Consider the following 14909-nt stretch of genomic DNA (forward strand, 5'->3'; position numbering starts at 1 on the left):
TATATATAGTATTTACACTAATGGCTTTTTGGTCGAAAATTATGGCCCTGTCTTATTAGGAAACAAGAGCAAATGCATAACAAATATTGAGATGAAATTATTAGGCTGAAATATATTTTTAGCGAAGTCGCCCAGTCCTGATATGGAGCTAAAAGATGAGGTAACCATCACGGTCTCCAAGGCAACAGCAGAACAAGGTCACAGTGCCTTCCTCGCCTCAGCCTCCACCCATTTTCCTCTCTCCTCCGCCTCTGCCTCTGTCACCCTCTCTAAATGTGTTGCTATGCAGACTTTGTCATGCTCAAAATTTACAGGAAGTGGAGGAGGCGTGAAAGCAGTCAAGGTTAAAAGAAAGAGCAGAGAATCAGAGAGAGAAAAGAACGACAGAATAATGAGGGAGACTGACGAACGTCTGCAGATCTGTTACTCATCCCTCCCGCATTACACGCACCCACACAGCAGCGCGATCAGGAGACTGTTTAGTGTTTAGCCTTAAAAGCTCTGCACATACAGCACATAAATAAATGATGATTAACTCCCCCTGCTTTCTGATGAAATATCGGAGCAACGGAAGGCCTGGCTCTCCAGCGCAGCAAGCGGATTTCCTTAAAATAAATAAATAAATAAAAAGCTGAATAAGCCGGAATTTAATGACCAGAGAGCAAAAAACATTTTGGGCTAATACAAAAGAGAGACATTAAGGGATTTTTTTTAGCATATTATTCCCACAAATATAAATATGTTATGCTGTTACACATAAGGACAATACAGAGAAGGAGGGGTAGATATTAAGGCTGGCCATAAATCTAAAACAATTTTTTTTTTATTTTATTTATGTGTTTTAATCAGTGGAGCCATTATTTCAAGCAGGCATACAAGACCTTTAATGCAACATGAGCTGCATTATTAGGGCTGGGCTGATATGGCTAAAAATATTTTTCAGCCTAATATTTTTGGTGTGTCAATATTTCGCTCTCAAATGGTGAAAAAAAAGTGGAAAAGTTTTGTTTACAGTCAGCGAGACATTTCACACAAACAAGGATTATGCTTAACTGAAACTAAAAACATTTATTACTTGAATTAAAACAAATATTAACAAATAAAAACATAAAAGCTTAAAACTTATTTTAATTTCATTTAGTTTAAGTTGAAGTACTCAAATAACTAAAAACTAAAACTTAATAAAATAAATAAATTAAAAAGCTGTTGCTGTGAACCCACATCATACGTTCAAAATATTTTTCCTTGCAAGTGAAACAGACAATAGTTATTCTTAAACTAAACGGATCCATCAGAGAGATAGCAGGAACATTAGGAGTGGCCAAATCAACAGTTTGGTACATTCTGAGAAAAAAGAACGCACTGGTGAGCTCAGCAACATAAAAAGGCCAGGACGTCCACGGAGGACAACAGTGGTGGATGATCGGAGGATCCTCTCCATGGTAAAGAAAAACCCTTTCTCAACATCCAGCCAAGAGAAGAACACTCTCCAGGAGTAAGGTCCGTCTTTGTCAAAGTCTACAATCAAAAGAAGACTTCACAAGAGCAAATACAGAGGGTTCACCACAAGGTGCAAACAAGACCTGATCAGACCACTTCTGCAAAAAGTATTCTTTGGACGGCTGAAATTAAGATCAACCTGTACCAGAATGACGGGAAGAAAAAAGTATGGAGAAGGCTTGGAACAGCTCATGATCCAAAGCATACAACATCATTCGTGAAACATGGTGGAGCAGTGTGATGGCATGAGCATGCGTGGCTTCCAGTGGCACTGGTTTACTGGTGTTTATTGATGACGTGACAGAAGACAGAAGCAGCCGGAAAAATTCTGAAGTGTATAGGGATACTCTCTGCCCAGATTCAGTCAAAGGGAGCAAAGTTGATTGGACAACTTCATAGTACAAATGGACGTTGACCCAAAACATACAGCAAAGCAACCCAGGAGTTTTTGAAAGTAATAAAGTGGAATATTCTGCAATGGCCAAGTCATTCTCCTGATCTCAACATGATTGAGCATGCATTTCACTTGCGGAAGACAAAACTAAAGGCAGAAAGACCCACAAACAAACAATAACTAAAGTCAGCTGCAGTAAAGGCCTGGCAAAGCATTATAAAGGAGGAAACCCAGTCTTTGGTGATGAGTCCATGAGTTCAAGACTTAAGGCAGTCATTGCCTGCAAAGGATTCTCAACAAAATATTTATTTTATGATTATATTTCTGTCCAATTACATTTGAGCACCCGGAAATGGGGGGACTGTGAATAAAAATTCCTAAGCATTTTATGTTATAATTTTTTTCTACCCCTTGAATCAAATCTTAACATCTGGACTTCAATTTCATCTTGATTGTTTCATTTTAATTCTATTCTGGTGGCATACAGAGCCGAAATTATGAAAATTTTTTCAGTGTCCAAATATATATGGACCTGACTGTATATATGACAACAGCCAGTGCTCGACACAGAGATCGTCTCAGGTTACGAATGTAACCATGATTCCCTGCGAAGGTAATGAGACACTGCATCCTCTAGGGGTCGCTATGGGGAACGCCTTCAGTGTGACCGGTGTCTGAAGCATACATCTAAACATGACAATAACATTGGCCGGCGACAGCCTGTGATGTCATCACCCGGCCCGACCACAGTATAAAAGGGCGCCGGGAGAACACGTCATGGCTTCTTCGTCTAAAGCTTACGTCCGAAGCATGGCAAGGGAGCTAGAGGACGCAGTTTGAAGTTCCCTCAGAAGGGAACATCTCAGGTTACGCATGTAACCATGGTTCCCTGAGAAGGGAACGAGACACTGCAGAAGTTCTCTGAGAAGGGAATGAGACACTTGAGGGCAGAGCTCAAGGCTTGGATTCAGAAGAAATAGATTCCTATAAGGGAATACGGCTAGGTGTCTAAAAACCAGACCCTGGCCTGCCACCCAGGGGGGCTACCGTCAGTTCTACATAAACCTACTCAAAGAACTGACTCGACAGATCTTTGGTAGCATCACCCTGCTCAGAAATGTATCAACAGGGTATCAATAAGTTGAGTGTAGCCCAAGGCGAGAACCGGGGCCTAAACCAACTCAGAGAAAGGGAACAAAGCTGACAGCGCGTAACCCTTACCATACAGTATTTTAGAAAGTGCGCAGAAAGCTTAGCGTGCACACATACCACAATGTGGATTTTAGAAAGCGCACAGAAGCTCAGCATGTTCACTTACCATAGCATGGATTTAGAAACACCGTTGCTTAAGGGGTAACCGAGGCTGTATTAAGCCAGCCTAGGGGCTCTACGTGACTGTGGTACGCTCACAGAACAGAATTCGAAGCATCTGCTCACAGATGCCCAGATAGCAAGCGGCACGCTTGCAAGAGGCCGTTCATGGGAGTAGACAGATCGCAAATGGGACATCAGAAATGGAATCCTGCTAGAAGGGGATCACACATTTCTAAAGTGAACGACAGGGTCCCAGCATAGAGGCAACTGACCAAGGAGGTGACAGAAATGGGCTTAACACTTAGTTTCGTTGCAAACTAAGTTTTTCGGGAGCAGCGCTCTCAGCTTTCAAGCTGAGGTGGGTCCTTACAGCACATACAGGGAGCGACTCATAGCTAACCCTCACAATGAGGGGAGCACTTCTCAGCTCGACCAGAAGGAGGCGCTAGATTAGAAGGGGTAACCCAGCAGGGCCCAATAAGATACAGTTCACTGGTGCAGCATGGGTCCCATATAACCAGACCCGACAGAATCTGAAGAAATAGTGGGACCCAATCACTATTCATGCGTACAGAGCTTACTGCTCCTCAGAGCAGAACCATACAAAGGGGGGTTTCCGCAGAAACACAAATCTTACCTCAGGGAACGCAGTGTACTCAAGCCCACTCCGCATAGGGGCGTTTACTGGTTCAACCATAAGGGCAGTGTGACAAGGAGGACCCGCTGGCCTGACCGTCTATGGAGTGTTGAGCTCCTCAGTGCCTCAGCGAGAGGAGCTCTAGCTCAGAGAATGTGCATGATGGTTAAGGAATGACTCAAATCTCAGGAGACCCCTCAGGGTGACAAATGAGTAGCGCACCCTGGCCAGAGGATAGAGAGCATGTCACGAAGCATGTACTCAGAAGAGTACTAGCCCGCGAGAAGGACTCACAGGTCCCGGAGATTGCAGCGTTATACTATGGACCTGATGCTGGAAGCTTCCGCAGAAGCCCAGGCTGTGTGTGCAAACCGAAGATGAGGGCTATCACCAGCCTGGATCCAGTACCGATGAGTGAAATCATCACTGTAATCGGTCAACAGCAGGAGGTCCTGACTTAGCAGAGGGGTCAATTCTAAAAGTCAGAAAACAGAACAGGTCCAAATAGCGCTGCAAAAAAAGGGGAGGTGAGTAGATGGTTCAGGTTTTACTCTGGTTCAGACGAGAGCGTTGAGAACACCTAGTCTGGATCACCTCCCTCAAATCTCGCCTGACACCCTACGCCCCTTTTGAGCCCTACCCGCAGGCGGGGGAGGGGCGCAAGTCGCGACACTAGTCTTTTGAGCCCGCCTTTGATTCTTAGATTGAGAGGTAGGTCTCTTGAAGTGTCTTGGAGACATTGCCACAGTTCTTCTGGATTTAGTCTGTCTCAGTTTATTCTGTTTCTTCATGTCATTCCAGACAGACTGGATGATGATCAGATCTCCGTGTGGAGCACTGGCTGTTGTCAGACTCCTTGTGCAAACAAAAATCTCAATGGATTATTACAATTAATGGCAAAAATGAAAGTTTGGAAATGTAAACTGATATTTCCTACTGACACTACAGCAAGAGATATAAATAACTGACTTAAAACCATTTTTAGCTGGTAAAAACACTAGTGTTCTAATAATTTTGGCCACCACTGTATTTATTAAAAATTGTTTTGAATCAACTGAAGTGAATCGTCCATTTCAAAACTATACATGGAAATGAATCGAACCTATAATTTGTAATGTGAAACACACACACACAAAGATATTTAGAAGATTGTTGTGATCCAAACTTTCATTATACATCAAATAAAGAACTCAAGAAACTCCTTTTTTTGTTTCACAGAACAAAGTCATACAGAATTCAAACAAGATGTGGGTGAACTCTTTAAATCACTATGTAAACATCTTAACACTCTCATACTCGAGAGACAAAGAACAGTGAATCTAATCTAATGATGTGGTCTTTAAGAATCCTAATGGCCAAATAAAAAGCGCATTAAAATCATCACGATATTAGATTGCGGATATGCAGCATGCTCATGAAAGAACATGTGCACAGCCCAATGTTCAAAACAGAGATCAGTGGGATAAACAGCTCATGGCGTGGAGCCTGCTCATGCAAAAACACAATGAAAAGAGCCCTAACCCATGATTCCCAGCCACTCAACAACAGCATTACTGAGCTTGTCAAAGGGTGCGGCTATTTCTAGGAAAACAATCATCAATGAAACAATGGTGAGAGGGGCATCTACAGATAAATGGAAAGATGAGTCAAGGGTTTGGTCTTCGAATGAAAGTAAAGCAGCAGGTGGAATACAGAGGCAATAATTGAGGAGGAATTGTTTTCTGAAGCAGGCAGGGCGTAAGGTTGGGGGGATGGGGCATCCAGGCTGTCAGAATCCATCAGAAACATGCACCAGCACCTCTGGCAGGAAAGGAGGGGGTTGTCAGGTTCAGCAAGAGATGCAATATGTTATAAAGATTATTTTCTATTTAGAAATCCAATGATGCTCGACATTCCAGTCAAAGCCCCTTGAATACTTTGTGTGTTGTAAGTTGCTTACGATGCCTTTTGTTTAGAGTTTATAGAGTGTTACCACAGGCTATATTTTACGTTAATGTGTTGCACCGCCCCTTTTTACGATTTTCACTTGCAGTTTTCTACACCACATTATTCTTCTTGTTGCTTTCTGTTGTAATTTACTCACTCTCATGGCATTAATTGGAACACAAAATAGGAAATTTTGTAGAATGTCCATGCTGCTCTTTTCTTTTTTTTTTTGATAATCAGACCAAAATTCATTATACACTGATAATCTTCCTCTCCACTGAAGTTGCACTATTGTCCAAATACAAAATATTGGAGAGAGTTGTTTCTCCCGCCCCTCCTCATCCGACTCGACTCTCACGTGGGTTGCCATATTGAGGACATAAGCCCCATTCACACCAAGGACGATAGCTATAAAGATAACGATAAATATATAGTTCTAAAAATCGATCTCAATATTAAAGAATAGCAGAGTCCACACTTCAATTATAATGATAAAGGCACAGAGAAACGGTATCATTGCAATCCTTTTCAGCTGATGAATGATACAATGACACACAAGCTCGAGAATTTAAAGCGGCAGATGAGCATGTGCTGAGAATAAACAGACGATATCGTTCGCTGGTGTAGTTGCTAATATCGTTATCTTTATAATTATCATTCTTGGTGTGAACGGGGCTTTATACTGTATCGTATGCCATAGAAGTTTATTTTTAGGGTAGAACCTGCGATCTGTTACCCAGTTTGTTTGCTGGATTCCATGGCTACAATACGCTGTTTTCTCCACCATCTGGCATCCCAGGGTGTTGAAATACTATTGGGTAAATTGGCAGTGGGTGGAATCACACAGACCAATATAAAAACAGACATTCCAACATGGAACGCAAATTTTAAAGTAGAACTGGCTATAGCATCGTTTTCCGGGAAAAACAAGCATGTGAACTTGGCATGTTTTCTAAATATCCACAAACATATTATAAGATGTTTATTCTTTAGTGCAGTCAAAAAGGATGACATACAGCACCCCTAACAGTTCAGTGATGTTTTGGAGCTTTTTGCAGCCTATTCACTCCATTGTATGGAAAAGAGCAGCACAAACATTTTTCCAAATTTCGTCTTTTAGTGCTCCACCGAAAAAAACTAAGTAATGAAAGCAAGCAAACCATGACAGAATTTGCAGTTTGGATGAACTACAGTATTCCCTAATTTTATGACTCCCTTTTAGGAGTCATGACATACATGCTTATAAAAATGATTTATAAAGGATTGATAATAATCTTTAACTGCATCTTAACTAACATTGTCCATCCAAGATATAACAATCTTTCAACAGGTAAGAGCATACATTCTTTCGTCTCAGTATACTCTCAAAAAAAAAAAAAAAAGCTGTCACTGTTGCGATACCTTTTCACAAGGTGCACCTTTGTACCTAAAGTTTCCATATTGGTACCGTAAAGGTACATATTAGTACCTAAAAGCTACCTTAAGTATACCTTTTGAAAGTTACCACCCCAGTGGCAGCTTTTTTTCCTGAGAGTGTAGGTTGCCACAATAAGCCCAAACAAAGAAACAGATATGGATAAGCAAAATAACGTCTTTGTTAAGGTAGATAAAGAACTTTACTGAGCTCATGATTGCAATGGAAAAACAAGCAGCCGTCTGCATGGCACCGGGAGAGCGGCGCTCCAGCAGGGTATTAGTGCCATATGGTGAAGGCCAACAGTCGTAAGGCCATGAGTAAATAACAACATGTTTTCATTCAGGCAGTTCAGCTCCCCATGTGTAAACAACCCAATCCCACCCAACAAACATGAACTGAGAGAGATGGTGTCACTGTCCGACACGCTGCCATTTGGAGACAAACTTCTAACTTCCACCGACGTTAACTGGGATTTGAACTGGCGTATGAGCTAACCTAGTTTGGTTGACTCATCATACAGTTAACTTCGGTGTTGCACATGACAGGTAGAGCCCATACCACCTAGGCCACACCATCAGACTTAACTAGCTGCAGGACTATGATAACAGTGTAAATACTGTTTCTGTTCAACTTTTTTTTACCTGTAGAACTTTTACAGTTGCCAGGCAGCATTGCACACTTCATTGTGCTAAAACCATTGGAATGAACTGCCTCTCATTGCCATATTTTACAACATCGACATGGCTTATCAAATCATATTTCAGTGATATTTCATTATCTAAATAATAATAAAATGCACAAAATTTTACTAAAGATTTTAAATAAAATGTAGTCAAAATCAAATCAATTTTGAAGAACACATGTAAGGAGGTGTTTACTTACCGTGCAAATGGAATGTAGGAGATGCTGTACCTAAAAACACACAAACACACATTTTAACACAAAGCTTAGCAGATTCAAAAACAAAACAATCTGAAAATAAAAAGCTTTTTATTGTCAGCAGTGTAGCGATGTATGAAGCACAGTTCGTACAAAAGTCAAACCAGTCAGCTTTCCGTATGTCATTGCGGTGAATCCATGTGAACAACTTGAACCTGTTGACTGTGGAAATTTTTTTGTCCTTATGCGAAATTCCCAGTTATGTTGAAAAATAGCGGAAAATGTGACCATACCTTTAGGTTTAGGGATTTGAACAAACCCACAACGCTATTAAACACACGAGGGTGAGTAATTAATGACAGAATTTTCATTTTCGGGTGAACTAACCCTTTAAAGTCAGATTGTGCAGAGGACTCATCTTGTTCCCGTGGTCTTGTTATGATGGCCGTCTAGATGACGTGGTCTTCGGAGGGGATCTGTCTCTGGGGCACATCGAGTTGACATGGTCTCCGCTGACATTCAGAGCTGTCATTCAGTCTTCAAGAAATTAAATGATGCCTTAAAATTGTGATGATTGTGCGATTTCTATTCTAAGCAATCAAATGATTTTCATCTGCTGGACGTTGAAAAAATTTGTAGACCTATACTGAAGGAGTAGCTAGAGACTATAATAGAGAAACTACCCTAGCAACCACATCCATTTCAACATTTATTTTTTCAACTGCAAGTTTGTTCATGCTTTGACTTACAGGAGGATGATAGGTAGAGAGAGACGGGCAGATGGGCAGTATTCCCGTGCCACTAAAGCAGCTAAGTGGAACTGGGCAGCAGAAATAATCTGATCCTCTAAGCGTGTCCTGACCCCTTCACTTGGCCACAAGCAGCACACAGGTGTAGAACCAGGTGGACGAGGCTCTGAAAGGGCTTCACTACTCTGAAACAAACTCCACGAGACGAGAGAGGAATGTTGTGCGTTTGTGTGATTTTTATTTGCTTCATTAAACCTAAATCTCTCAACTTTATATGCATTCCACACACATGGTTTCTCTCTGTTAGAACTAGAAAAGTTATTCAAAACATACTTTGGATGTTGCTTTGACAAAGCTATGCCTGAAAGTTCAAGAAAAGTTTCAATAGGCCTTAAACTTTGAAGGTTATGTTATATTTTACACAGCATTTCTGGTATGATAGATAGTCAGAGGAACAGAGAGGAAACACTGTGTGTGTGTGTGTGTGTAAGAGAGAGTGTGAGGATGGCCGTTTGAGTGCTCCTGGCTGCCCAGTTTTTCACACGTCATGGGCCAGATTTTATTGACCATGTAATTGCCGTCAGTTTCACTGCGAGGACATTCTCTTCCTTCACACTGTGACACAGACCACCGCCAGCCTTCCTCTGACAGCAGTCACTCTGGCAACCGCTTTAACCGCATGTATGAAGAGGATACTGGGAAATCTGTAGGGAGGATTCCTTGATGCTAGACATTTCTGAGAAGCTGTCAGTGCATTAGCATTTCATTTGAAGTCAGTTGTGTGTAACGGAATCCCTAATCAGTTTTTTAATCAGCAGAAACATGGGGCTTATTTTAGGACATATTTTAGACTGTATATTCTTTATTGTTGTACTTTCTATCTGTCTGTCTATCTATGTGTCTGTGTCTTATTATAAGTTTATTTATATATAAATGCATAAATTGTATTCATTTATATAGAAATGAAATGTAAATCAATGTTTTTATTTAGCAAGGATGCATTAAATTGATCAAAAGTGACAGTAAAGGTGACATTTATTTGCTATACATTACAAAATATTACTAAAATATATAATATTTCTATTTCTAATATATTAACTTTCTATTCATCAAAGAACACTGAAGACCCTGAGTGTTCATTTTTTTATTAAACTGTACTTTTGGTCAAATAAATGTAGCATTGGTGAGCATAAAAGCCTGAACACTTGGAACTCACAGGGAAAGCACATCTACTATTACGTCATTTCATTACTTTAAAAGCAAGCTGTAACTGGCATCTATGACGTACTTATGGATTTACTCCTTTATTTTCAGATTGTTTTGTTTTTTAATCTGCTAAGCTTTTAATGGGACATTAGGTATTAACACTGTGTGTGTTTTTAGGTACAGCATCTCCTACATTCCATAACGACACTATTTCGACACACTATTTCCCCGTTTAATACTTAAAGCTGCTTTGACACAATAAGCGCTATATAAATAATGGTGACTTGACTTGCCAAAGTTTAATAGCGTTTTGGGTTTGTTCAAATCCCTAAACCTAAAGGTATGGTCACACTCTCCGTTATTTTGCAAATTTTTCCAAGCAAAATCCAGTGATTTCAATAGCATCAACATGATTGGGAATTTCGCTTAAGGACAAAAGATTTCCACAGTCAACAGGTTCACAAGTTCAAAGTTGTTCACATGGATTCACTGCAATGACCTACAGAAAGCTGACTGGTTTGGGTTTTGTGCGAACTGTGCTTCATACATCGCTACACTGCTGACAATAAAAAGCTTTTTTTTTGCCTGCAAAATAATTATAAAATGCTTGCATTTTTTTCTTGTTAGTTTCTTGACAGAATGTCTAACTTTATTCTTAATGATCAACATCTTCCATCAGTTACACCTACAATATTCTACCTACAGTATATAATCACTCATCTCATTAGTCACATCACTCATTCCGATCACGCGCCTATTTTTGGCCCACTTTCTCACCTTGCCAAGGACTTAACCACCTGCCTCTAAACCTGCAGCCAGACATTGATGACAAATTGCACGCATGGTTTAATTAACAGCTGATCAGCCTACACTAGTAGATGCTCATGCAGCAGGGTTCCAGGGAAGAGCAGAACAAGCTGCTAATTTGTTTTAGGTACCCTGGGCACAGCACTACAGAACGTGCTCAGGTCTTTAGCTGCTAGCGTGATTTAGCCTAGTAGTTAAATTCCAAGATAAACTTCATGAAACACTCATACAGATACACAAACACTAAAATCATGATATCACCGGTACAATGAAACTTTATCTTTAGATGAAAGGTCAGCAGGCTAGGCCACTGCATATGACCGTATTGTCACATTCAAATGCCAAAATAAATGAAACGTGTGATTTGCGCAGAATCAATTATAACTAAAACAATTATATTTAAATGTATTAATTCATAAACTGATTTTTGAAAGAACATAAATAAATAAAAAAATCAGAGAATCTGTAATTATAGAGGAGATGATTCGTTTTTCTGAACAATGGAGTAACAAAAATCGTAAAATTCCATACTTTCAATTAAATTTTATCCACCCATCCATGTACGATGTTTCATTCAAACGTCATGCGTTCATTCATTCATTCGCTTATTTATTTAATATTTTTATTTTATTTTATTTTTAATTTTAATTTGAGGCTTTGGCAAGCTGGTTTATTTTGAAAAACAAAACCTTTTCTAGTTACTTTCAATTACACTACCAGTACAAAAAGATACTTTAAAATCTTTCAGAAACCATCTTTAACATGTAATCTACTAATAAAGCAATAAGTCCGAAGAAGCCGTGGTTTACAGTGAATTTATAACAGCTAAGGGGCGTTGTTTTAGGGGCTAAAACCCCCTTAGCTGTTATAAATTCACTGTAAACCACGGCTTCACGGGGCTTATCGCTTTTATAAAACGGTTATTCCATATACGTAGTAAGGTTTCACAGAATAAAACAGAGCAAATAAAGTGTAATGATATTAATAAAAACATTATTCTTCCACCAATCAATGTAGTTCCTCAGAAACAGTTGTGGTTGCAACAAAGTGGTTGCCAAGCAACACACAGACGTAAACCAAGGTGTGTGTTTATAGAGTAATTTACAACAGCTTCGAACGTGGCTCAGCCAATCAGAATCAAGGACCGGAACTATCCGTTTTATAAACATAAACAAACTACAAAACTGAAGTCTCTGAGACGAGTAATATAAACATTTTAACAAAGAGATAAAAAAGATTTGTTTCAAACAATAATCATTTTTTATGATCTGAAACAAATCAAATGCATATTTTTTTTAAGATGATTGACAGTCTATCACTTACCATGTCATAGCCAAAAATTGCAAAATGCAGAAGATGATCGCCAGACCCCTTTTGCCCCACTGCAAGGCAACAAAGAGAAATAAAATATGAACAATATAGCCTACATTTTCTCAAGTGAACAGTCAACCAAATATCAGAAATAAACCGGTTATGAAGAAAGCTTACCCAAAACACTGCACATAACGTCAACACAAGGAATAGCTGGGGGAAAAGCACACACACAGGTTAAAAACCATGATCAAATAACCATGGCATAGAAAAAGATTTTTCAGAGATTGTATTAATGTGGAAACAATGAATCTATTAACAGCTGGTGAGATAAACAATCTGGGATTACGCCAGATAATATGATATTAGTGAGTCAAACACCTATTATTCTCTTTATAGTTGGCAGTAATCCAGAGTAATTAAATAGCTCATATTTTGAAACTTGAATGAGAACTGCAATCATAAACAGCATCATAAGAAGGTGCCCATCATACTTCTGCACAGAAATATGTAGCAATCATTTGATAGTCTGCTTACAACAACTTCCAATCGTGTTGTGCTGGAGCAAGTGTGAACAGATTCAGACCAAAAACAGATTATATGGCAAAGTGTCACACAGAGCCACTGTGATTTTTCTGGATTACAACAGCAGTCCTTTGAATCTCTTAATGCCTTGTATAAGAGCCTCCAGATTTGTGACTGTAAAAGGCTGAAGCATTCCTTCTGCCCTGCTAGCCTGCATGTGCATATCTGTAATGTGTTGCCTATGTAGCTAAGCTAGTTTCATTGTCTCGTATCACTAAACAGTGTCTTTCTTGCATCATTTTAACTCTATAATATATATATATATATTCTCTATTCTGTATCAGTATTCTGTTTGTTTAATTTATGTTAAAATATGCTTAGATATTCACACATATTCATAAATAAATAAATACATATATAATAGACAAAAACATCTTATAAAATGGTTTGTTTGAAAAGTATGCTTGTGCATTGTTATTTTCTTAAATACACTTGGTTTGACATTTTGTTATCTAATATAATGACAAGGTAAAAAGAACATCTAATAAGAATGAGTCATCTGTTCTGCTACAAGGTTAAATTCGCCTTTGCAAAATGACTTTTCTCATTAGCTCTCCAGTGCTGACGCAGTGTGGTGGGCCAGAGGCTTTCTTACCAGCATCATAATAGTGGCTATGAGTCTGGTGGGCTCAAACATTCGCTTCAGCTGTTTGAATGGGCCCATCAGGAAACAGGTGCTGTAAAGAACAGAGACACAGAATGAGCTGAATTCACAAGGCACATGTATCCATTACTCACAGTAAACACCAAAGGTGCTCATTAGGTGCATTAATCAGTCATTAATCACTTAGGAAAAGAATATGTTGATGATATTCCCACTTTCATGCATTTTTTCCAAACTTATTTCTATACAGATGTCAACTAAGTAAAATACTACAATACTATAAAGTACTCAAAATTATAATAATATGCACAGTTGTATGCAGTGTTAAATGTAAACCCAAAACATTCCACGATATTTACTTAATATACATTATGTATGTCTCATAATTGAATAATTTTGCATGTGACGGCTCACATGATGAAAGAATGTTCAGAAGTTGATAAGATTCAACTGAGATTTAATGCATCAGGTTAGATCGTCAAGCAATATGCATTGAGGCCGTGTCCACACGTACACGGGTATTTTTATAAAAGCGTTTTTCCTTCTTCCGTTTTTAAAAAAAATCTCCGTCCACATGAAAACGCAAACGCATGCTATGAAGCATTGTCAAGAGCATGCCAAACCAACAGGTGGCGAAATAATCTCAACCGTAAAGCCATGTTGGCCAATCAGAAGCCTGAAAAAGTCTCCAGTAGGCGGAGATAACAGCGCAAGCTCCGCTGTCACAAGCCAAAAACTCTGGTTCCGCTGTCTACACGATAACACTGCAACCGGAGTTTTTGAAAATCTGTTCGGTTTCAGTGACCTGGTGCTGTGTTTGCGTGTGGACGAACAGCCAAACCGCGTAGAAAAAGCTGCGGTCTTAAAAATAACCACATTCATATGGACAGGGCATGAGTTATTGTGAAAATTGTAGGCAGTTGTACTGTTTTGCACTTAATTGTACTTTCCAAAACACATGCAATTTGACTAAATAAGAAATTCAAATCTGATGTGAACAAGTAATTCATTGTTCAGAGATCTGAACGTACTGTTTTGAGAAAAAAACTGAAAAAAGCCAAAGTGATTTAGAAAAACTATAAACATGAGAAATAATGAGATTTAATAATTTAATCATATTTACTTTGAATCAGATTTTTTGAATAGCAATCTAATCGCTGAAATAGAGTTCAGACCGACTGACTAAAATGAACTAAATAGACGCTATTAAAAAAAAAAATCTGTCAATGGAGGATAATCTGATGTCTAGGAAACTAAACAGGCAAATTAAAATTATTATGAGGTTCCTTAACGTCATCACAAGCAAAATCATCACAAATATTACCAAGCTCTTGGTAGTAGCTACAAATTTTAAATCTCCTGACCTCACGAAAGCAAAACTGTATTGATTTTCACTTGAGTGACAGGAAGACACCAAAGGCACCAATTAGCATAATTCCTGAATCTATATAGCTTTTTTTTTTTTAAATTAATTTATGCTGTGAGACATCAGCAAAATCAGTTAGTATCACAATGACGCAGACGGACTCCACACTCACTGAGAGTAGATGGTCTGTGCTCAGGTCCCAGGGGGCTGAACC

General features: G+C 39.0%; 1 protein-coding gene across 2 annotated transcripts in view; it reads right to left on the bottom strand.

The window, feature by feature from the left end:
• Nucleotides 1-14909, bottom strand: part of sft2d1 (SFT2 domain containing 1) — a 29212-nt gene that overhangs the window by 7979 nt on the left and 6324 nt on the right. For both annotated transcript variants that reach the window (XM_016258430.1, XM_016258431.1), the window contains 4 exons: nucleotides 13321-13402; nucleotides 12318-12353; nucleotides 12153-12211; nucleotides 8071-8100 (listed from right to left, as the gene is read on the bottom strand). In XM_016258430.1, the coding sequence (XP_016113916.1) occupies nucleotides 8071-8100; nucleotides 12153-12211; nucleotides 12318-12353; nucleotides 13321-13402 (207 nt within the window). The remainder of the gene's footprint in view (nucleotides 1-8070; nucleotides 8101-12152; nucleotides 12212-12317; nucleotides 12354-13320; nucleotides 13403-14909) is intronic.

This window comes from Sinocyclocheilus grahami, unplaced genomic scaffold (genome assembly GCF_001515645.1).
Source record: "Sinocyclocheilus grahami isolate Dianchi unplaced genomic scaffold, SAMN03320097.WGS_v1.1 scaffold1683.1, whole genome shotgun sequence".
Lineage (NCBI taxonomy): Eukaryota > Metazoa > Chordata > Actinopteri > Cypriniformes > Cyprinidae > Sinocyclocheilus > Sinocyclocheilus grahami.